Source organism: Ptychodera flava, unplaced genomic scaffold (assembly GCF_041260155.1).
Source record: "Ptychodera flava strain L36383 unplaced genomic scaffold, AS_Pfla_20210202 Scaffold_57__1_contigs__length_852473_pilon, whole genome shotgun sequence".
Lineage (NCBI taxonomy): Eukaryota > Metazoa > Hemichordata > Enteropneusta > Ptychoderidae > Ptychodera > Ptychodera flava.
The window spans coordinates 786,999-809,900 of record NW_027248379.1 but is presented as its reverse complement, the minus strand read 5'-3'; the positions used below and the strand labels follow the sequence as shown (position 1 = coordinate 809,900).

At 36.9% G+C, this 22,902-nt stretch overlaps 1 protein-coding gene across 1 annotated transcript in view; it reads right to left on the bottom strand.

Moving 5' to 3' along the window:
- The window catches only part of LOC139128517 (dolichyl-diphosphooligosaccharide--protein glycosyltransferase subunit STT3B-like), a 33,562-nt gene extending 10,943 nt beyond the window's left edge, over positions 1 to 22,619 (bottom strand). Inside the window, exons 1-13 of the mRNA XM_070694283.1 lie at positions 22,409 to 22,619; positions 20,731 to 20,839; positions 19,192 to 19,301; positions 17,784 to 17,872; positions 17,175 to 17,263; positions 16,256 to 16,321; positions 13,126 to 13,225; positions 12,314 to 12,412; positions 6,856 to 7,002; positions 6,084 to 6,132; positions 5,731 to 5,885; positions 4,891 to 5,114; positions 611 to 798 (exon numbers count right to left, since the gene is read on the bottom strand). Coding sequence (XP_070550384.1) covers positions 611 to 798; positions 4,891 to 5,114; positions 5,731 to 5,885; positions 6,084 to 6,132; positions 6,856 to 7,002; positions 12,314 to 12,412; positions 13,126 to 13,225; positions 16,256 to 16,321; positions 17,175 to 17,263; positions 17,784 to 17,872; positions 19,192 to 19,301; positions 20,731 to 20,839; positions 22,409 to 22,584 — 1,601 coding nt within the window. The 5' untranslated portion in view covers positions 22,585 to 22,619. The remainder of the gene's footprint in view (positions 1 to 610; positions 799 to 4,890; positions 5,115 to 5,730; positions 5,886 to 6,083; positions 6,133 to 6,855; positions 7,003 to 12,313; positions 12,413 to 13,125; positions 13,226 to 16,255; positions 16,322 to 17,174; positions 17,264 to 17,783; positions 17,873 to 19,191; positions 19,302 to 20,730; positions 20,840 to 22,408) is intronic.
- Between the last annotated feature and the right edge of the window lie 283 nt (positions 22,620 to 22,902).

Below are 22,902 nucleotides of genomic sequence, written 5' to 3'. Positions count from 1 at the left end.
TGCGTAAAATTCATGTTTACGTCGATGTATTATTGATAATAAGATGGAAACTGAATTCCTAATGAATAATTGACATTTACCAGGCAGATCATACAAGCTTGACACTTGCCTATATGTTATGTTTACTTTTTGTGCAGCAGACACACACTGTGTGAATAACTTAGTAAATAGAGAGAACAGTCTTTTGGCAACACTCTCGGTAGACAGAATTAAATACACTGTATGCAGATGGACACCAATCAGTTTTTATGAAACCTACAGATAAACATGAATGGAATGAATGGATGCTTTCACTAAGACATTTGTGACAGACAGAACTGTAACTTTTCACCTACAATGCTATCTGCATAGCTTTTATGTGCTGCACCTAAAAGTTAAACAACATATAGGCAACTGTCCAGCTCGGATGATCATCCCTGTATTATGAACAAATACTTTCTTTTCCTTTCTAGTAATTACATATTTTTCGGAATGAGAGAGTGTTGGAAAATACGGTCTCTAACGACTATTCCTGTGTGGCAGAGTGATTTTGTGAGAAGACACTAGGGCTGGTTCTGAAAGTGTTTGTAAAGACTAGAAATATTTGTGTTTCAGTTTCTGCACTACTTACCCATCATGGTTGTAAGATGCAAGTACAATACTTGGACTGGAATACGCATTGCTAGTTACCCAGGTACAATGAACTGCAAACATCATTAACATCATAATCAAAGCCATAACAACAATGCCCTTCAGATTACTACCAAGACCTTCAGAATCTTCAGCTGGTCCTGATTTAATCTTTCGAATTTTGCCAGCCTGTGAAAAAGAATCAGTTTATCAAAATATACAGGTGACCTAACAGCTGATAGAGCTCCGCTGTGTTATGTAGAGAATACAATTTGTGACACATGTGGTGATGAAGAAGGTGGAAATCTTTGATAGTTCATTTCAGGACGGCCTGTCAATAGCTGTAATAATACACAATTAAAGATTTCATCATAATTTGAGCATATCACATTAATTAAGATCATCCCACAAGGGGTTTCATGAAAAGAAATTTTGGTCAAAAATTACCCTTAAAAATAAAACTTTCGAAATCTCTGCAAGATTAGAATATATCTGTGATAGGTTATCTCTAGGGGTATAAATTTTAAATTTCAAAGCTGCCTGACCTACAGTTCTGAACATTTTAAAAGATTAAATGACCAAAAATTACAAACATAGGGCCAATGTCCCTGAAACTACTATAGACATGGATACAAAATTAAGTATTACATGACTGTATGAAATTATCTCACTAAGGTCATCCTAGGTACCTGTTAAAGCCCCAATAGCTGCAAATGTTTAATAAGTTGATCTCAAATATCCTTCGTTTTCCTCGATGTTTCTTTGAAATAGACCCCTAAGAGACTGAAAAAGTGTATAACGCTGCCATGAGTGTCATGAGTGTCATGTAAATGCAAAGGTTTTAACATCATTTTAGATTTCCCGCCATTTTCAAAAACTCGTCATATGACAGAAAAATAAAGAATACAACAACAAAATGTTAGCTACCGTGTGATGCATTCAAGTAAATGGCATCATACTTGTTTCTGTTATGATCACGATGTATATGTGCAGGAAAATACTGTTTTTTGTATTTTCACGAGGGGCGCCATTTTATGGGTGTGGCACCCATTTATTATTAAACCTGTTAAAACGTGTAGGCATGGTACAAATCAGCGAGCAGTGATACTTCAATACACGTCCTTCAGCAAGTACATTTAAACGAACCAACTCTGGTTTGAAAATAAAATCATGAAAATAATGCATAAAATTAGCAGCTATTGGGGCTTTAACCCCTTGACTACCAAGGCCAATGTATTCCTATATACCAGGCCCCTTACATGTAAATATTGATAAAATCTTGGGTGTGGTCATTGCATGCACGAACACTGCTTAGAGTAAAAAACAAGTTAGTACCAGTAAACCATATATTTTCTGAATCAGTATGAAATTTCCCACTTTTACATACATGTTTTGTATTTCCAGATCATGTGACTGGTCACATGACACATCATGTGACCAGAGTTGGCAAAGAATATGAATATTTGAAGCATCAGGACGTGTTTTGAGTCCATAAAATGACGCAAATTTGAATACAGTTGGAATTTTCATGGCATTGTCTTTACATATATGTAATAATAACTACCCTTTACTTTATTTATAGATGTACCTATTTGAAATGAAATTCAAAGTCACAATAAAATAAAGATATAAAAGCTCACGCTATAACCAGTATCTAACCATATAGTATATTGTTTAATTTTGATGGGTATTATGACAGGGTTTTCACTAGGATATCTGACCGGGCAGAATTTGAAAGTACAGGGGAGAACACGCGAGAGGCTTAGGGGGAAAGTGTCACAGGGGCTTTCCCCTATCTTGCATGGAAATTTTTAAGATATTGATGTGTGCAATGGTGCAGTCTGGTGCAATCTGAGATGTTTTTTTAATTTTTTTTAATAAGTGAAAGAGTTAGAACACCCCAAGGGAGAACACGAGAGGGAGGTTCCCCCTTTCATATTGGAAATTTTGAGAAATTGATGTGTTTAATGGTGCAATCTGAGAGGAGTTTCAGTTTATTTTGCACTCGGTAAAACTGTTTGAAAATGACATTGAGCACTGATATTTTTTTTTACACTTTATGCATGACCAGTGTTTTGAGTCACAATATTCAACAACCAAACAATGACAATACATTTTGTGAAAACAGTTCTGTTTGCAGAGACTGAAAACAAATGAATATGCGGAACGGAAAATCTGTGACCTTCTTGTGTCATTTCTCCAGCTGCCAGCTTCTAATGAAAAGCCTGAATATGGTATGTTTAACTGTCAAAATGGTCATTGAACTGAGGTCAATTAAAACATATGTTTCTGTGATAATAAAGGATGAATTCACAACAGTTCAGTTTTGTCCTAGATCCTGTGAAAATTTTGAGAAATTGATGTGCGCCACGGTGCAGTGTAGTGCAATCTGAGAGGTATTTTCAATTTGTCTTTTACCAGTAAAACTGTTAGAAGACTCAAGGGGGAGAGCACAACAAACGAGAGGGGGGTGCAAAATAAAATATGATTTCTTGGGTCAGAAAAGGGAAGGAAAACATTGAGTGCACTGAGGTGTAAAGTAGACCTATGTAGTGCATGCTTATATCATAAGTGCTGTGAAAAAAACATAAGAATTGCTTGTGGTAAAAACATTTGTGCTGCCTATGGCGGCGCGCCGACAAAGAATACATGAGAATACGGTTTCCAAATTTTGCTCATTTCTGGTACATTGTGACAATTTTTTTTTCACTTCTGTCTGTTATGACAATTTTTTTTTTCTCAGGCCATGACAGGATCAATTTTTTTTTTCTTCCATTGCACCTGGTGACAATTTTTTTTTTCTCAAAATCCTCCATATCCCCCCCCCCAGAAATCAAATGGTTCTCCCCTAAGCGAACGGGTCTAAGCAACAGTCATTGCGATGTACTCAGTTTCGAAATGCGATTCAGTCCGAGTGCGATGTTTCCAGGTTCAACAAGTGGTCATGTCGTGTTTGTAAAACGAACCAACGTAATGGCAAGAAAATGCCCTACATGTAAAAATCTTAAAAGTTGATGAAGATTTGCTAACGATCAAATGCACAGGAAATGCATTACTCTGTACCTGTTTCACTATCACCACAGCAATCTGACATCGTTTTAGTTTTACCATTGACCCAATTGCGTCTATGGTTTTATTTGTTCCACAGTCCGTGTCATCGATACTAAAATCAACTTACAAGCAAATGCCCTGCTTAGTTTTCACTATTTGACAGTAGTTTGTGATACGTGCATTTGTTTATGCGCAGTGTGCTACTTGATATCCGTTGTGCCGAAGTTAGTGTGTAGGTCACAGACCTTTCACGTTCCAGCTGTACTTTGATGGTTGACGTATGCGTAGTAATATTTGGTCATGTGCTGGGTTCAATCATGGCGGTTGGTTCAAATCGCGCGGACGCCCTTACCAACATTGAACCTTGCCGTAAAGAGCAAGAAGGTGGTTTTACATATCCTTGAAGCCGTCCATAGTCACAATTTAGGTCTCCTATTGATTTGACCGGGGATTTCAGTCATCGAAAAATGAAAAAAAAGTCAAAGATACAAATAATGTCCCTTTAAGGTCATCACTTGCACCTGTACTCTAAATACCGGTATATGACAGGAATCAGACTGACCAATATTAAAGTCCCTGTAGCTGTAACTCTTGAAATTTGTTAACCTGAAAAAGGTTTTCTATTTTTTCTCTGGTTTTCTTTAAATTCTACAGATTGAAAGTATATAGTCTTTAACTACTGAAAAATTGGACATGTAAATTTAAATTTTAACCGTTATTTTGATTTCAAACTGTTTTTACAAACTGGTAATATTACAAAGAAAACAAAATATATGGTATCTCAGTGGAGAACATTCAGCACTATGCATTATATTGGACTACTCTTTTGTTTCTGTGAAGATTCCAATGCATATATGCACGACATACAGTGTTTTTCATTCATTTGCATTTTACATTTGGGCAAACATTTATTATTTATCTTGCTCAAAATTGCACATGTAGTCCCAATGGACAGTTAATTCTATCTGTATAAACACCCCTCAAGGAGTACACTCCTTGTTTTACTTGTTTTAGTTTGGAAGTAAAATCACAAAATGATGCTAAAAGATACAGCTATTGAGCCTCTAAGGAGAAACTTTGAACGTAAAAAGTTGGAAGTTGATCAAACATAGATGTTGTCATGGTAACAGCTATAAATGGATTACAATAAAACTAGTGATGTCGCCTTGACAACATAGCTGTTATGTAGCCATGACAACATAGCTGCAGAGTTTATATTTTCCTTCTCACCTTGTCGTACAAATTTTTACGATTTTTTCTCTCTGTATCATCATCTTCATCCTCATCTGCACTATCTTCATCATCTTGTTTCTTTGGCGTATCATCCAACAGATAATGATCCAATGTTTTAGAGAATGCAATGGCCGCAAGGATACACACTATGGGAGTCAGCGTTAACATTAAGCGAACCATGACACCGGCAAAGTACACTGCACTGATAGCATAGAGTACAACTGTCAATATAGAAAATATTATCATCATGTAGTTGGAGTCATTCCACAAACCATCAATTTCTAAACTTGATATATCTAAATACTAAATTATGATCATACAGCTTTTCTCTTATTTCAATTTTATCTGTTTTCAATGTCTTTCTAAATTAAAGTTTTTGCATGCGATATTGAAAGACTAACTTTATCAGAGCATATTTGACTCCACAATGTCCAATTAGATGTGTTTTGACCCCATATTGCAAACTATACAGTCACATAATAATATGACATTTATTTACTTTCTGAACTTACTATTATAGTTAATAATGCTAAACATCCAAACAAACAAATTTGAAGAACTTCACTTGAATGAAATAATTCTGAGGAATATGAAAGCACTTGAACTGCTCTTTGAACTGGAAAAGGTACAACTTCAAAGATAACTGACAATTGATATTATGTTTTGTATCATTGAGCCAGAGAGATTCTTAACAAACCCGTTATCATGACAACATGTTACCAAGACAACTTACATAAGTTACATTGTCTTCATGTTTTCATATACAACTTGAACTCAAAAAATCCATGCATCTAATAACCTAACCATGGAGATTAAAACTCAAAACAGCAAACTTACTGAAGACTCTCTCATCGTTGATATTTTTGATGACAAACCAGAGACCAGCTGGGAATGTACAAATAAGGATGTGAAGATCAAAGAAGAAAGAAACCCAGGTTGTTGGTTGATGTTCTGACACTGATGCTATGATTGGGATGTGGATTTTAGCGTACCTAGTCATTGAGGAAAGACAGAGATAAAAAGAGACTGTGTAAATTGTTGTAAATCATAGCAATATGAATAAAATTTTACATTGTGCCTTATCAAATCATTGGAAAAACAGAATGAAATACTTTACTTTTTAAACAGTACTTTCTACTATGATCTGTTGTTTCTGATGGTTGCCGTGTAACAAATGCGTGATGACTTACCCTGTATCATAGAGTGAATAAAACCTGCCACTCCATGGTGCTACATAACCTGTGGATAAATCATGGAATAAATCATATCAAATCTAATCATATCAAATCATATCAAATCTAATCATACTGATTGAAGTTCCTATCAGTTATATCATTTTAAATATCTGACAGAATAAACATGAACATTTATTGTAATGCCTTAACAATTTGTTCTCAACAATCTAAAATTTGCCAACAAGCAAAACAACTTGTCACAACAGAAACAACTTGTCAACAAGCCAAACAACTTGTCAACAAGTTTAACAACTTGTCAACAAGCTAAACAACTTGTCAACAAACTAAACAACTTATCAACAAGCCAAACAACTTGTCAACAAGCTACACAACTTGTCAACAAGCCAAACAACTTGTCAACAAGCCAAACAATTTGATACAAGCTACACAACTTGTCAACAAGCTATACAACTTGTCAACAAGCTACATAACTTGTCAAGAAGCCAAATAACTTGTCAAAAGCTACACAACTTGTCAACAAGTTAGTCAACTTGCCAACAAGCTAAACAACTTGTCAATAAACTACACAACTTGTCACAAGCTATACAACTTGTCAACAAGCCAAACATTTGATACAAGCTACACAACTTGTCAACAAGCCAAATAACTTGTCACAAGCTACACAATTTGTTAACAAGCTACTCAATCTGTCACACATCATTGTATTGTGTTGTCATGGTAACTGGGTTTCTTGGAGTGGCTAGTTTTCAAGATCTTGATAGCTTACCTGCATATGTTAGATACACTACTGCTAGAAATACCAGACCAGCAACTGATGTAATTGCGAACACAAATAATGATTTAAATTCTTGTTTTGTCAAAAAATCTTGAACATATTTCAGTGCTGCATATGCCTGGATGAGTGCAAAAGTTCCTGCAATAAAAGAAGAAGCGTGATATCATCGTCCTCAGATAATCCTGGATTCATGCATTACATATCAGAGTTCAAGAATTATATTCTGCAGCAGGCCACAGTTGATCAGCTCAATATTGGTTTATCTTATCATCGTCCTCAGATAATCCTTGATTCATGCATTACATATCAGAGTTCAAGAATTATAGTCTGCAGCAGGTCACAGTTGATCAGCTCAATATTGGTTTATCTTATCATCGTCCTCAGATAATCCTGGATTCATGCATTACATATCAGAGTTCAAGAATTATACTCTGCAGCAGGCCACAGTTGATCAGCTCAATATTGGTTTATCTTCATTTAGAATTTAAAAGAACAGTACATCATATTGTGATAGATTCTTCAAACTTTAAATACCTGAGGTATCAGTTTTACTTCTAAATAACATGGAGTTGTTGAATTAATTCCAGCCTTCTTGCTCTACAAAATTTTTATGAATACATCTAGTTTCTATCTCGTATGCACCATGTGCCTCTTGATAATAAACATGGCTCCTCATTGTTGACAAAGATTTAACCCTTTGCACCCTGACCCCTCTGGCCGGGTTCAAAGGGTTAATGAGCCAGTCACTCTGTTGATTCATATTCAGGACCAACTCTAGAGGGCGCTATGATACAGGGGCGCCTGTACGGCGCCTATCTGACAAAAGGTGCTTATCTGACAAAACTCATTTTAGCAATACCCTGGGGAGTCGCTTTAGCCACAGCGCACTTCATGCTTCGCGCTTCGTACGATGTTGTGTACACTGAGTGTGCCAATTTAACTTTAACCCTTTGCAGCCCAGCTCATTTGCATAACAATGTACAGTGGAGACCAGAACTCCCCACTCAAAAATTAAAATATTCTGTAATCATTACAGTGTATTGTTTATTCCAAATTTGTAAAAAAGTGGCTCAAAACTGACTACAGCAACCTGAAATTATTTTAAAGCTTATAAAATTTCCTTTCCAATGATATATTGCTTATGGGGAATTCAAGAAATTTTCTTGACACTTTTCCTCATCAAATGAAGCTGGCAGCTGATTTATTGCGCAGTTTTACACTTTCCTTTTCAGGTAAGAAGTCCCAGATGAAATAAAAATAAACAAAACACATAATTTGAGTGTTTCTTCTTTTTTTACATGATGTTATTTTGAAAATCAATGTTTTTCTAATTTTGTAATTGTTGTAGCATCATAGAGCCGAGAATTTGCCGTACATATTATTATATATCATCAACCAACTTGTGCAAAATTTCATGGCACATTGAGGAAATGTTTGCATCATTTTTAAACGTATTATAAAGTAAAAGTAATATTGAACACAAAATTATCAAATTTACAACAAAATAAAAGTATTTATTTATTTAAAGTGTCTTTAATTCAAAAAATGAGGGTACGATAGTTCTCTTTTTGGCGCCTGTACCGTGTACGTCCGCCTTTCTTTCCAATAAATTCTGGGGATCGAATCTCAGACAGTATCCGCTAAGGGGACAAGTAAGCATCTAAACTTTGAAATACTACTTGACTGGCTTGGCTTGCATGTACTGGATCATATGGCCTTTGAATTTTATCATAGTCTAATCAATCGACAGCTGGCGAAATGACCGTAATTTGCGGGAAAAGAAAATTGAACGCCTGAGGTCAAGATGAGGTCGAACTTTGAACGTACGATCATGCACGGTTGAGGTCACAGGCGGGCACATCGAGTTCATTATCATTGACATGAAAATACTTCTGATATCGGTTCTTTGGCATTACTTTTGCGATCCCCGGTACTTGTAATCTGTCGTCTGTTGACCAGTAGTCGTTTACATCTGGCATGGTGTGAATTTCGATCATATTTTGCTATGAACGCCCGCATTTCATCAACCTTCGTCTCATACCAGTACTGGTTTACGTCGGCGCCGGGCCATCGACACTGAGTCGCGTAGTGGTTGATTTCATCGACAACTTGTTGACGGAAAGGCGGCGGAATTAACAGAAAAAATAATCATCGGCTGAGCTCCGATGCCTAAACTATGATAAGAACCAGATTCAGCGACCAGAAATTCAGAAGATCGAAATTTCCTACCATGAGGCGACCCTATGAGATCTCACACTATTTATCGGGCGCTTCCGGTTATAGTTTGCATGCAGCATGTACTTGCCGTAGCGCTGCATCGATCTCACCTACGTCATGTCACTCACTGTTTCTACGTTTTGAAAACGGAATCAACAGACAAAATAATCTATTGGATGAGCTCCGACGCCTAAACGATGATAAGGGCCAGATTCAGCGACCAGAAAATTCGGAAGATCGAAATTTTATACCAGGGACGACGATGGATCTCACGCAAGATATCGGGCGCTTCCGGTTACAGTTTGAAGTCCTAAAACTGGAGTATTTGCCGTAGCGCTGCATCGATCTCGCCAACGTCTATGTCACTCACTGTGTCTACGTCTGAAAAGCCTTCAAATTACTCCTTTTCGTCATTGTCAAGGAGAATTCTCATGATTTAGGTATTCGAGCGACCGACATCCGCGATTTTTCAGTGAGGGTTAACGCTACGGCAGGACGTAAACAAAAAATTAAAATTCAAACTTAGCGACGCGTCCGAGAAAACATCGATCGATTTTGTGCAAAAACTTTTAATGGCAACCTGTATATTTATGAGCGGGAAAATGTAGCCTAACATGTGCTTAGTACGTCATCAGAAAATGATGATACGTTCATCACGGAAAACCGTTACGTTTCCCGCATTTTCAAATCGACCCAGAAGTCTGGAATGTTCGGGCGCTTTCGGGCGCTTTGGCCGCACCCCCATAGGGCGTTTGAGGGCGCTCTGGGCTGCAAAGGGTTAATTCATGGAGTATTCTGTACGAAGGATTTTGTTTCTGTAAACTACTCTCAAATTGTTGACCTGTAATTATTCTTTTTTACTGTGGTTCTTCTTCCATCGGCCGGGCTCGCGCTCGCTCTACAATTATTGCAGCTACAGTATACTGTAGTTGAGACCATGGAGATATTCCGTATTGCAACATGTAGGTGCTTTTCTTCTCATCCACTTGCATGTTTATTGAGTACAATTTAATGTACTTAGGCCTTAATGGCAAAATTAGCGATCGGGGAAGGTGATGAAAAACAACAAGCGACCTAGCGGCCGATATAGCTCCGCTGTGTTTATGTAGAGAATAACTATTTTTGACACATGTTGATGAAGAAGGTGGAAATCTTTGATATCTCGATGCAGTGGCCAGAAAAAAGTGGCTAAAATAAGCTGTAAAAATACACAATTGAAGATTTCATCATACTTTGAATATATCACAGCGGATCATCCCTAAGAACATGTCAACCAAAGCTATCTGATGAGTAATTTTTGAGAATAAATTTTTTGACCAAAAATGGCCACAATTGCCCCCAAAAATAAAAATTGCAGATTTCAACATAATTTCAAAAGATCAAATTTAGTTATCTATAGAAACCTGTATACCAAATTTCAAAGCTGTGAAACAAGTACTTTTGAGACACGCATTTTTTGACCAAAAATAGGAAAAATTGCCCAAAAATTCAAAATTGCAGTTTCATCATTATTTCATAAATATCATTTAGTTCATCTATGGAAACCTGTATACCACATTTCAAAGCTATCAGATGAGTAGTTTTGAATATACACATTTTTTGACCAAAAATTGCCCAAAAAATACAAAATTACAGATTTCATCAGAAATTCAATATATATTCCTTAGCTCATCTGTAGAAACCTGTATACCAAATTTCAAAGCTATCAGATGAGTAGTTTTGGAAATACACATTTTTTGACCAAAAATGGCAAAAATTGCCCCAAAAATACAAAATTACAGATTTCATCAGAAATTCAATATATATTACTTAGCTCATCTGTAGAAACCTGTATACCAAATTTCAAAGGTATCAGACCAGTACTTTTTGAGAAAAACATGTTTTGACCAAAAATGGTAAGAATTGCCCCAAAATTACAAAATTCTAGATTTCATCATAATGTCAATAAATATCATTTAGTTAATCTGTAGGAACCTGTATACCAAATTTCAAAGCTATCAGATGAGCAGTTTTGGAAATACACATTTTTTGACCAAAAATGGCAAAAATTGCCCCCAAAATAAAAAATTACAGATTTCATCAGAAATTCAATACATATTACTTAGTTCGTCGATAGAAACCTGTATACCAAATTTCAAAACTATCAGACCAGTACTTTTTGAGAAAGACATTTTTTGACCAAAAATGGCAAAAATTGCCTTAAAAATGAAAATTTGCATATTTCTGCACAATTTGAACAAATCTGAAATAGATCATCCCTAGGGACCTATGTACCAAATATGTTTGTGTACCGTCTATTTACTGTCTGTTCTGTGCTGTTTTGTGTCTATGTTTACAACTATTGTCTTACAAATTTTGACCTAGTGTTATTGGATTATGGATTGGTATGATTGCGATTATCAAAGCTATCTGACTGGTAGTTTGAAGAAGAAGATTTTTAAAGATTTTTTACCAAAAATGACAAAAATTGCCTTAAAAATACAAATATGCAAATTTCACCACGATTTGAACAAATCTGACTGAAGTCACCCTAAGCAAACTGCATATCAATTTCAAAGCGATCGGACAAGCGATTTCAGAGAAGAAGATTTTTTTACCAAAAACACCAAAAAATGCCCCAAAAATACAAATATGCAAATTTCACAACGATTTGAACAAACTGAAGTGAGGTCACCTCAAGTGAACTGCATATAAAATTTCAAAGCAATTGGACTTGCGGTTTCAGAGGAGAAGGCAATTGTTGACGGACGACGACGGACGACGACGACGACGACGGAAAATCAACCTATTTGATAAGCTCCGCGTCGCTGACAGCGGAGCTAAAAACACAAGTACTCTGCTTGCCATTGTGGTGGTTTTGATACTCCCGCCACTGTGAGAGCGCACGACCTCATGTGACCTCGTGCCCTCTCCTCTACCCTTAAGGCAGCCTCTATGTGTTGATCGATATATACAGAGATTAATTGAGGTGCTCGACGATTTTACGCAATCAATGAAATTTACTGTATTTTTCACTATTATATGGCTTTTTTTGTGATGTTTGTGATTTTAGACTGCTCAAATTAATATTTCGTTTGTGTGTTTTAACAGACGAAGTATTGTGCGAGGGATTACTTTCCACAAATGAGTAAGGCTACAGGCAGTAATTAGGTATTTTTGTCAGATAAGCACGTTTTGTCAGATAAGCGCCGTACAGGCGCCTTGATACAGACAGAGAGGGCACTGTACTTACCTGCAGCAGCCATATGTTCACTTGTTCTGACAGGTTGAAACCCAACAAATGGTATTTGCATTGACAAAAGAGTTCCAATTATATAAAACACTGTGTATGCTGCAAAAAAAATAAATTATTCATCAAATCAATTCTCAGAGACCAGGTTTTCTGATGGCTATTGTGTCTTTCATGTGTTAATTTTTACTTCTCTATCTTTTCACTTCACTACCACTGCTGAGACACTTTCCACAGATAAGTGATGAAATCACTTCAAAGCAGTGCAAGTACACATTTTTGCGACTTTTTGAATCCAATGTACAATCTGTCAAAACTCATCAGTCTAGTTATTAGGAGCTCACAAAGACCAAATCGGGACAAAATTCACATAAACACCACTGTTTTCCCAACCTTTCCGGACATGACTGATTAGAAGTCACAAATTCTGACTACATAACTGTTTTGTGCAGGCAAAGTTCCTGTATCCTACCATATTACTGCAAGAGATTGTTCTGTGAAGGCATGCTGCCTGCATTATTACAGTCAACTCAGATATGACCTTTGACCTTTTATCATGTGACAAAGGCAGCCTGAACTCATGGTCAGCTGGACAGCAGCAGTACATGCATTGCTTCTCACATTGCTCAACACATTGCCTTTTGTAAGTCAGCCTTTACTGACTTACACTAAGTTACTGACTTACACTGCTTACAGTCACTAAGTTACTGACTTACACTGCTTACAGTCACTAAGTTACTGACTTACACTGCTTACAGTCACTAAGTTACTGACTTACACTGCTTACAGTCACTAAACAATAAATAAAAACTTACCAACGTAAACTTTTTGTGTGTATCTTCCCATCAGCATGAGTATAAAAACATGAAGTGGTATGAGGTTTATAATGAAGACATAACCACCCCATGCTGACACCTAAAAATAAACAAAATAATGAAATATACATAATTCTTTCAAAGGGACCAAAAGCTGAAACTTTTTATACGTTTGCCTTTCTGGTTTTCTTGTTGTTCTAAGTAAATGGTGTTGAAACAAGTCATCGAAAGATGACACAGTCCCCGCTGTTTACATTGTTTGGAATGTTTAGTAGCTGTAAACTACTGATAATTGTGTTAATGTTGAATTCTGAGTATCATGTCAATAACATTCAACATCTAAGAATTCCTAGGGTTTCTGCGAGCCCTCGAGGCAAATATCTCCCTGCTCTGCCGTACGGGAAATCGGCAACACACGGCCCTTCCATTGAGAGCAACATCAATTATCTACATTGCCGTCGGAAAATCTACTACGGGCTCCTGTTTTAGCAGCTGAAGCCCTTTTCGCATGCAACCAAGGATACAGGAATTACTACTGCAATACATGTCAATTGTCGAACTGCAGGAAACCTTTCCGCATATTCTTGAATTAGCAAACGACATGACTCCGAGTTCTCAGCGTAAACTTCGCTTGTCTGAAGTCGTTTCTAAACGCGTTGCCGTGAGTGCTCACGGTTTACGTAGTCTGATCCAAGATGATCGATGAAGTTTCAAGTGCCTCGATACCGTAGTCACGGAGTTCATTGTCAATCTCTGGGTATTTACTTGCATTTATGACTTTGTCAAGACACAATAGGATATTAGTACATGTAGTACAGTTGGCAGGAAATCGCTCCTCCGTTCGCTGTATCAAATGTTCGGCGCGATGAAGCGTCGACGCGAGTTTGCACAGGCAAAGCGGATGACGCAGCTCTCATTAGCATATATCAGGTCGTGTGGTTGGCTTCGATTTCTTCTCTGAACTCGCGTTCATGATTCCTTTACATCTAACACTGTCCGTAATTCTGCGATGGTCGACTGTATCATTGGTTGTATTATCGAAAGGTTTGCATCCTGACTATGAAAGACAAAATTACATTGGTCAATGATCGGCATCATCAACATGCATGTCATGGCTATACGAACGAATATTGTTTGCTTCAGCAGGCCGTCTGCAACGTTGTTATTTGCGGCATTCATCACCAAACTCCAAAAACAGCGCGGGCCTTCGCACCGTTACGCTCCACCAAGGGATAGCCATCGGGCAGAGCATGGCTCCTTCAGACTTTGAAAGTCGACGTTCTTTCTCGAGTATTTTATTTCGATCCCGTACTAGCCGTTCTTTCAACTTCCGAGTGGCGAAAATAGTTGAATATTAATGACGGTTTTTCGGTACTGCATTACTTTGCGGACGGCATCATTCGTGGCAAATGCAGTCGACGTCGAAGCCGCCTTCATTTTTTCGTCCCGTGATGACGGACCGTCTGATCCCAAACAGATAGATAACTTTATCAGACAGCCACATTTCAGAGCACGTGTTCACTGCATGTGATTCACAGCGATTCAAATCGTCTGACCATACCATTATTTTACGGGAGCCCGCATAAAACAACCGTAGTGCTTGTCAACGATGACGTTTAAAACTGACGAGATGACATTTTTTGCAAATTACTAAAGCTTTCTGTGGCTCTCGTTCATCACGACAGACAACGCTTGACGCCTAAAACTCCTAAAACTGACCAACCGAAACCGTCACCAGTCCTGCGAAATACCTTTTGGAATCGACTACAACCTTTGCTAGCGTCTCCCCCATAAATAATCGAACAGTCCGGTGATTTACGTCATCAGTGTATTACATGATCCAAACATTGGCTTCAGATTCGGATTCAGAGAAAAAAAGTCTGAATAAAAGACATCAAGAGTAATTTTGGTGACTAAATTGAATTATTTTGAGATAATAAGGACTGTGCATCAAGAGACCATATGGTACTACATTTATGCCCAGTTACAAAACGATCGCTTCACAGATGCCACAGAATCGTTGATGACAGGTGCACGGACGGAAGGACGCCGGGACGGACATGACCTAACCCATAAGTCCCCGCTTGCGGGGACTTAATAAACTTAGCTGGTGGGTTCATTAGCTGGTGGGTTCTTAAGTTAGTGAGTTCAGTTATCTAGTGGGTTCTCTCGGCTGGTGGGTTACTAGTTAGTGAGTTCACTTAGCTGGTGGGTCACTCAGCTAGTGGGTTCATTAGCTGGTGGGTTCACTCATTGGCTGGTCAGGCCAAAGTAATTAAATTCTTTGTTTTGCGTCCACTCAAAATGGGAAAAGGTACGCGTCTAAGCGGCTGAAAAACACACACAAGAAAATTAACACAATGTAATTTGATTGCAGCAAATAAAAATTGTAACAAAATTTTTAGTTCAGAAAAGCTAAGCGGTTATGTCCTAAAATTTCCTATTCAAATACACTGTGTGTGTTTTTCATGAAAACCTTAAAAACCTAAGCGGGTAAGGACGCAAAACAAAGAATTTAATTACTTTGGCCTCAGTTCACGTAGCTGAGGAGGTCACTCAGCTGGTGGGTTCACTAGCTGTGGGGTTCACTCAGCTAGTGGGTTCACTCAGCTGGTGGGTTCACCTCCCCAGTGGGTTCACTGGCTGAGGGGTTCACTCAGCTGGTGGGTTCACTAGCTGTGGGGTTCACTCAGCTAGTGGGTTCACTCAGCTGGTGGGTTCACCTCCCCAGTGGGTTCACTGGCTGAGGGGTTTCACTCAGCTGGTTGGTTCATTAGCTAGTGGGTTCACTAGCTAGTGGGTTCATTAGCTAGTGGGTTCACTGGCTGAGGGGGTTCACTCAGCTGGTTGGTTCATTAGCTAGTGGGTTCACTAGCTAGTGGGTTCACTCAGCTGGTTGGTTCACTAGCTAGTGGGTTCACTAGCTAGTGGGTTCATTAGCTGATGAACACAGCCTCATAGACTAACATCAACACTTGCTTAAATCATGTACAGAGTTCCATTTTAATTTTGCAATTTTGTGAAATCAACTCAGTGAATTATTTTCCTTGGATCAGTTCATGGAAGATAAGTGGTTCTACTTTACCTGAAAAATAAGTTATTCTATTTCATAAAGCTCACATTTACATACCATATAAAAATACGCCAAAGATGTACAAATTGCCCAAAATACAGATCCTGTCTTCACAGATTTCACCTGAAATTTAAAACGAAGCAATATGTTTACAAAAAGATATATTTTTAACTATGTTTACTGACTTTGAAGTATTGGACACGGTCTACAACATTTGCATGTAAAACAGGTATTGCAGTTTGTGTTTACTGCTTCATATCAAGTGAATGGACTCCAATCTGTATAGAATAGAACACTTGTTGATCGTCTGGGTGGCATAAACCAGCATTGGCTTTCAAAGTATGGACTTTGACAAATAAGGACTTCTGGCATAAAACTGAATTACTATTTACTACAGAGGTGGCAAATCCATTCAGATTTAATATATGTTCATGCCATCTTTGATACATGGACTAAGATTGGCAATTCTATACCTAAAGTGTAAACCACTTTAAAAAGCTGATCAGGCCTACAGTACTCTCTCATAAATTGCTGTGAGAAAACATTGGTGTGATACCACTAATGTAATATTGCCGTATCTGTCTGTGTTTCTCACTTGACTGAATACTTCAAAATTTGTGTATCTTCATTTTGCATTTTGATATTTCAACTTACCCTTGGTTAACTTTGTTCAAGGATAAAGTTGTACTTGAGAATGCTACTCTGAAGACATCAATTTAACAAACTATTTCATGAAATGCAGTCTGATATGAATGAGTTGCTGTTCTGAAGACATTTCAAAATCTTCAAGTTTTCAAATGAAAACTTTAACATCAGTTTATCTCACTAGCAATGCATTTACACAATCTTCACTCCCATGATGCATCATTCTGACCTTTAAACTTTATCTGATGGGAAGACATCACTTTGCCTTCACATCGCAATGTCTAGGACGTCATGAAGTATTAAATTATTCATTTCAGAAGAACAAACTTACCCATAAGAAATATGTAAACTGTAAGGCAAAGATTGCAATTCCTTCATTGTCAAAGGAGCCAGCCACAGATCTTGAGATGTACCCAGGCACTAAGAACAACAGAAATATCATGAGTTAAAAATGTTAACTCCAAACTGAGACTTATTTCCCCCTTATCCTGTCAGGTTGTGTACAGGGTACCTACATTTTTCAACAGAAAAGAAAATGTTTTGAGATAAAATTACAAATCATGAACATATCATGGTTTGTAGATCACATTGTAACTGGCCTGCCAAGAAAGTTTTGTGTCATTACTTGCATTTGCCACCAAAAATTTCAGGAAATGCCAGTAAAATTATGGAGAATACTATGTTTAAGCAGCTTAAAGTACAAAAATGTTTGCATTTGGTGAGTGAAATCTGTTACAGTTAACTTTCCTACACTGAACTGGAAATATATGACAGAGTATGTGAATGCTCTGTGTAATCTTCTGTCATTGAATTAAACAGTTGTGATCATCAAGTATCAAAAAATTATTTAAAAAGATCAATTCTCAGATATCAGCATTTTAAAGTGAAATTTTATTAGACTTTTGAAAAGAAAAATGACTTGGAATGTAATTGATCTTACCAATGGCAATAAATGCTGCAGCTAAAAGTCCAGCACTGGCATTCCATAGTTCTTTAGTTAACAAGTACGTAGCTAGAGCTGTTAAACCACTGATGTAGAAAACAAAATACAGAGTTTTATTGGACATTCTGTACTGTTCTACTCATTCAGTTTGACCGAGCAAGATAATTCACATCAACTTTTCACACAATCTGTTTAAACAGAATGATAACATTACATTATTACAATTCTTAAATTTCTATTTCTTTGGATCAGATCTGTCTTTACATGAAGAAAAATAATTCACTTGTAATCAAAGACAATTTGTGTTGTGACATTTCATACTGTGCCTTAGAGGGTACACATACCACTGGGTAAATCTTTCTAAACAATTCCATCTGTCCACGTATAATGTATCATGTCAATCTGTCAACATGAATTTTGCCGTATTTGAAATCTGTTGGCTATCAGCGCTTTGCTTTTTAGTCATTTCAGATTTCTGAACTAAATGACAGCAAAATTTCAAATTTTCTTCAAAAATACTAAACTATCAGTTTTGAGGTTTAAGGCAAGTCCATGTTTTGTCAACAGATTGACAATACAGATTCATTTTATAGACAAAGATTTCTTCAAAACCTCACTTCATGAAACTGTTCCTTAAATTTTAAGATGACTAATTCTCTAAATGCATGGATTACTGGCTGACAACACTCAGCAATACGCCAGATATCAACAGGGGCAGACGTTAAATGCAAAACAGACCATATATTTAGTAATATGCCATTGTATATATTATTGATGACCAAAGTTGTCTATTAAACTATTACTAACAAAAACAGTGTTTAATTTATCAAAACTTTCATAACACAGTCACAAGACAAGCAGTGATATTTCACATCTATTATTTCATGGCTGTCTCGGCAATTTTCTTAAGTTTCATAATTTCTAACACTGGTAATGACAAAGGCTATTTTTATCAAACTTGTAACCTTGGCAACCATTACAAGACTACTCATACCAATATATAAGTGGGGCAATTGATATTCAAAAGAATTCATTGATTTTGTTTCCATAAAAAGGAATGTAATAATCTGAACCTGAACACTTTCACATCGCTCAAAGAAAGCATTCTGAAAGATGAGTTTTATGCTGAAAGTTACTGTTTTCAACTCAACTCAATCTCTTGTCCGTGTTATCACATGACTGGTAAAGCAACCCATCATGCAGCTAATTACTTACATCAACAATCATTGTTCTTGGTGCTACAGGGCCGTGCCACAATGAGGCAAACTCAAGCAAGAACTTCTAGATCACATAAAATGACTGAGCTTTGATTTTATTATATACTAGATGATCTACTAATTATAATGATCCAATACATCACTGGCATTTTAGATGAATAGTGTGACTGAAAATACATCAATCTTACCTGAATAACGGTGCTAAAAATACACACATATCTCTTATATGCACTGGTATGTTCAGCGTGTTTAAAACCCAGTGTATACTTCCAGCAGTCACCATTAACCCTGGATACACCTTGCAAAAACAAATGGAATTTGAAAATTTTGCTTCATTGCAAATGTTTTTTTTAAGTTCCTTGTTAGTTATACGTAAATTTGTCAACATTTCATGAAAGGCCAATCTGTTCTGTTCATTTACAGCAAATTATTCGTGAAACAACTGACACAATGCCTTACATCTGTTTTACACATCTCAGAGTTTAGATTGATTGATTGATCTCCGAGTTTTTCTTTTGCAGCTTAATAATACTAGGGTGAAAAAAGAAGTTTTGCGATTTATCAATCAATCAACAAGTTCCAAATTAAAAACTTTGTTACAAAACACAGGTATGTTATTCTGGCCACTTATTGGGTCAATAATTAATGAATCAAGATCTGAGTTTGGTTTTATGAAGGTATTCAATGTTTTAATTGATGCTACGTATTCTTGGGTTTTTTCCCAACATTTGTCAGCATATGGTGGATATGGAACTTAGCACAGCAGTAAAATGTCACAATGTTTTAACCATACTGTGTGTTCCATATGCAGTAACCACACTGTGTGTTCCATATGCAGTGACCACATCATATATTCTGCATTACACTGAATAATGCTATGAATCACGGGAATATGACAGTTGTAAAATCAGATTTTGAGATACATGTTTATACATGACAAAATATTTTCTTGCAACCATGACAACCACTGCACTATGTGATGTAAAGAAGTATGCTTCAGAAACATAGTTGCCGGAATATGCACGCTGTATGAGAATATCATGGCATATTGATTTTGTGTTCAATTTTTGAAGTAGTTTTCACGGCTCATCTGCCACCATTTGTTAATTCCAGCATTAATTGTGACACAAACTTGAAAACAAAACACAGCATGTTCATAATAAAATACACAACAGGAGGCAAATTAAGATATCATTATCATAAATTGTTAAACAATAATCTTGTGAGCTCTACTGACCATGCTGAGACTTTATTTTCAAAAAACAATGTACGCATTTACCCCATTTGTATTTTGTAATCTGTTATAATGCTGTACTACAGACACTCACTGGTATTCATTTAACATCATAATAACAAAATGTATTATAATTTATATACAGATACACACTTGGGGTAGGGGTTGGGTGGTGCCGCCCAGGTTTGAAACAATTGTTCATATATATTCCAAAAAATATGGCACATTGCTAGGGATTTGCTTGACAAATTGGGGGAATTTTCACCTTTATTCTGTTGCATGTGAAGGTTCCCCTAAAGCATGGGATATTTGTTTTGTTATCAACCAATGTTTAGGGGTTATTTTTTATGAAAAAATGACCCATATTTTGGGATTTTTTTCGCAAAAAAGTGACCCATTCTGGCGGCACATACACGTACACCTTTCCTACAGGAGTAAACTATCCCATCCCCGGCACACACTATGTTGTACTACAGCAGTATCTGTTACTTACTGTACCACCAACAATTCTTCCAAGTGGATACCATGCTCTCTCATCAAACCAATTCAAAAAGTTATAAAAGCCATGAGACACAAGGTGATGTGTGGATCGATAGTTGAACCTACAAATTAATCCAAACAATGAACAAAGTTATAACTATCACATTGGAGATAGAGTTGCATTTTATGTACGGTACAGACAGACTGTAAATATCCAATTTTTCATGTAAACAATTACGTACAAAAAGTGCCATGATTGGTCTAGATTGAGTTTCAGTGCTTAGTGGGCAATCAGCAAGCGTACAGAAATCACTACCAATGACACGGCCATAGCAGACAAGATTTCAACATTTCTTTACGTTGAGAAATCAAGACATTTCTTTACAACATAAAACAGTGGGTGCATAATATTGATGAGTTATCAATCTATCACTACTCAGGTGATCTTACCAACTCACTCATGTAAACCTTCAGAAAATTGTTATCTAAAACTGAGAACAACCTTTCGTATACCTGATAGAAGTGGCATTGAGATGATAACATTTGGAGTTGTTGCGGGATGTTATGTCATGATGTACAAAGACCAGTCATTCTATTGGTCGATTCTATAATGATATACTACAGACAGAGGAGTAGAAAACTAGTCTATTGGCAGATCCTATAATGATATACCATAGACAGAGGAGTAAAAAACAAGTCTGTGGAGATATTATTCTGTTCTAGTCCAATAAATCTACATGGACAAATAAATTGTTCAGTGATATTTGAAAAGACTACAAAAGCTGCAGCATGTGATCAACGTGCAGCATTTGGTTGACAATACAAATGTCAGCAATTCTAGTATTTATGATGGGCAAGTAAATGTCAGGTGGTTTGGACAAAGTCTCAAATTTTACTGATGTGATCACAATCATTATTCATGTAACACCCAGTGTGCTTACAGCGAAGCAATTTAAAATATTGCCTTGAATTATTAAAGAGGGTATTTGTAATCTCAGTAACTTTGCCATTTTTACATCAAAACTATTTTAGCCACAAACATCAAACAACAAAATAGTACACATCATGTCACATATAGCTAAAGATACCTACAACCACGCACGGTCCCTCCACAAATTTTGTGGAGGGACTGTGAACCACGCTATAACATAGTATAACACAAGTCATGCATGGACTACCTGTGTACCTGTGACCCTTAGGCTTTATCATGGACGCCAATGGATGCACAGTGCTTGCAATTTACTTGGAAAGCATACAAGTATATCAAATAAAGAGACGAAACAAAACCGGTTGAACACATATTTCCTGCCTGAAGGACTCCATATACAGTCAGACGTGAAGGCTTGTAAGTATGATACTAGTACGATTAAAATTACAATAAAAATTAAAATAATTTTCTCGGGGCATTCGATCAAATTTACTAACTCCAAACTGGACCCTTGGAAAAGCGAAGATTTTGTTTGTCAGAATTTAAGATGACATTTAAATGCACCATATCTTCATATTTACCAAAATGAGTATCGGTATCAGTACGCCCCCTCTACGCTATTATCACCAGCCTACAACTAATAATGGGTTCAATCACACACATCGTGTACAGCAACACCGGCGCCCATGCCTGCATTCAGTATACACGTACAAAAGGCCCGGCGCGGTACACAACACGGCCTGACATGACAATGATAACTCACCATGGGTCGAATTCATGGATGATACTCTCGAATCGTATGACTGCAAACAATCTCGAAGAAAATCCAACTAAGCATGCTAGCGCAAGAACGAAGAATGTGAGAAGGCCAAGCCAACCCCCAGGATTTCCGAGCGAACCACGGATGTCATGCTTTCCTTTACTGTCAGTATCCGCCATCTTGAGTGAACAGCGCCATCAGCGGAGCAAGTGTGTAGTTGACCAATCAGAGCAGCCCACGTGAAAGCCGTAGATTATACATGCCAGAACGAAAATATGAAACTAAAAAAATATGAAACTGTAATATTATATTTTGTACTCATTTTATTGCGGAATGAAAATTTGTCTTTCACTCGTCACTGAGGCAATATAAATAATGCAAGCGTACGAGTAAAAACAATACATCCTAATATTTTCAGGAATAAATTGAAATTTCAAACATGAATAGTAGTACGAAAAAATCCTTTCCAAAGGATGATTTTTATTGATACAGGAATT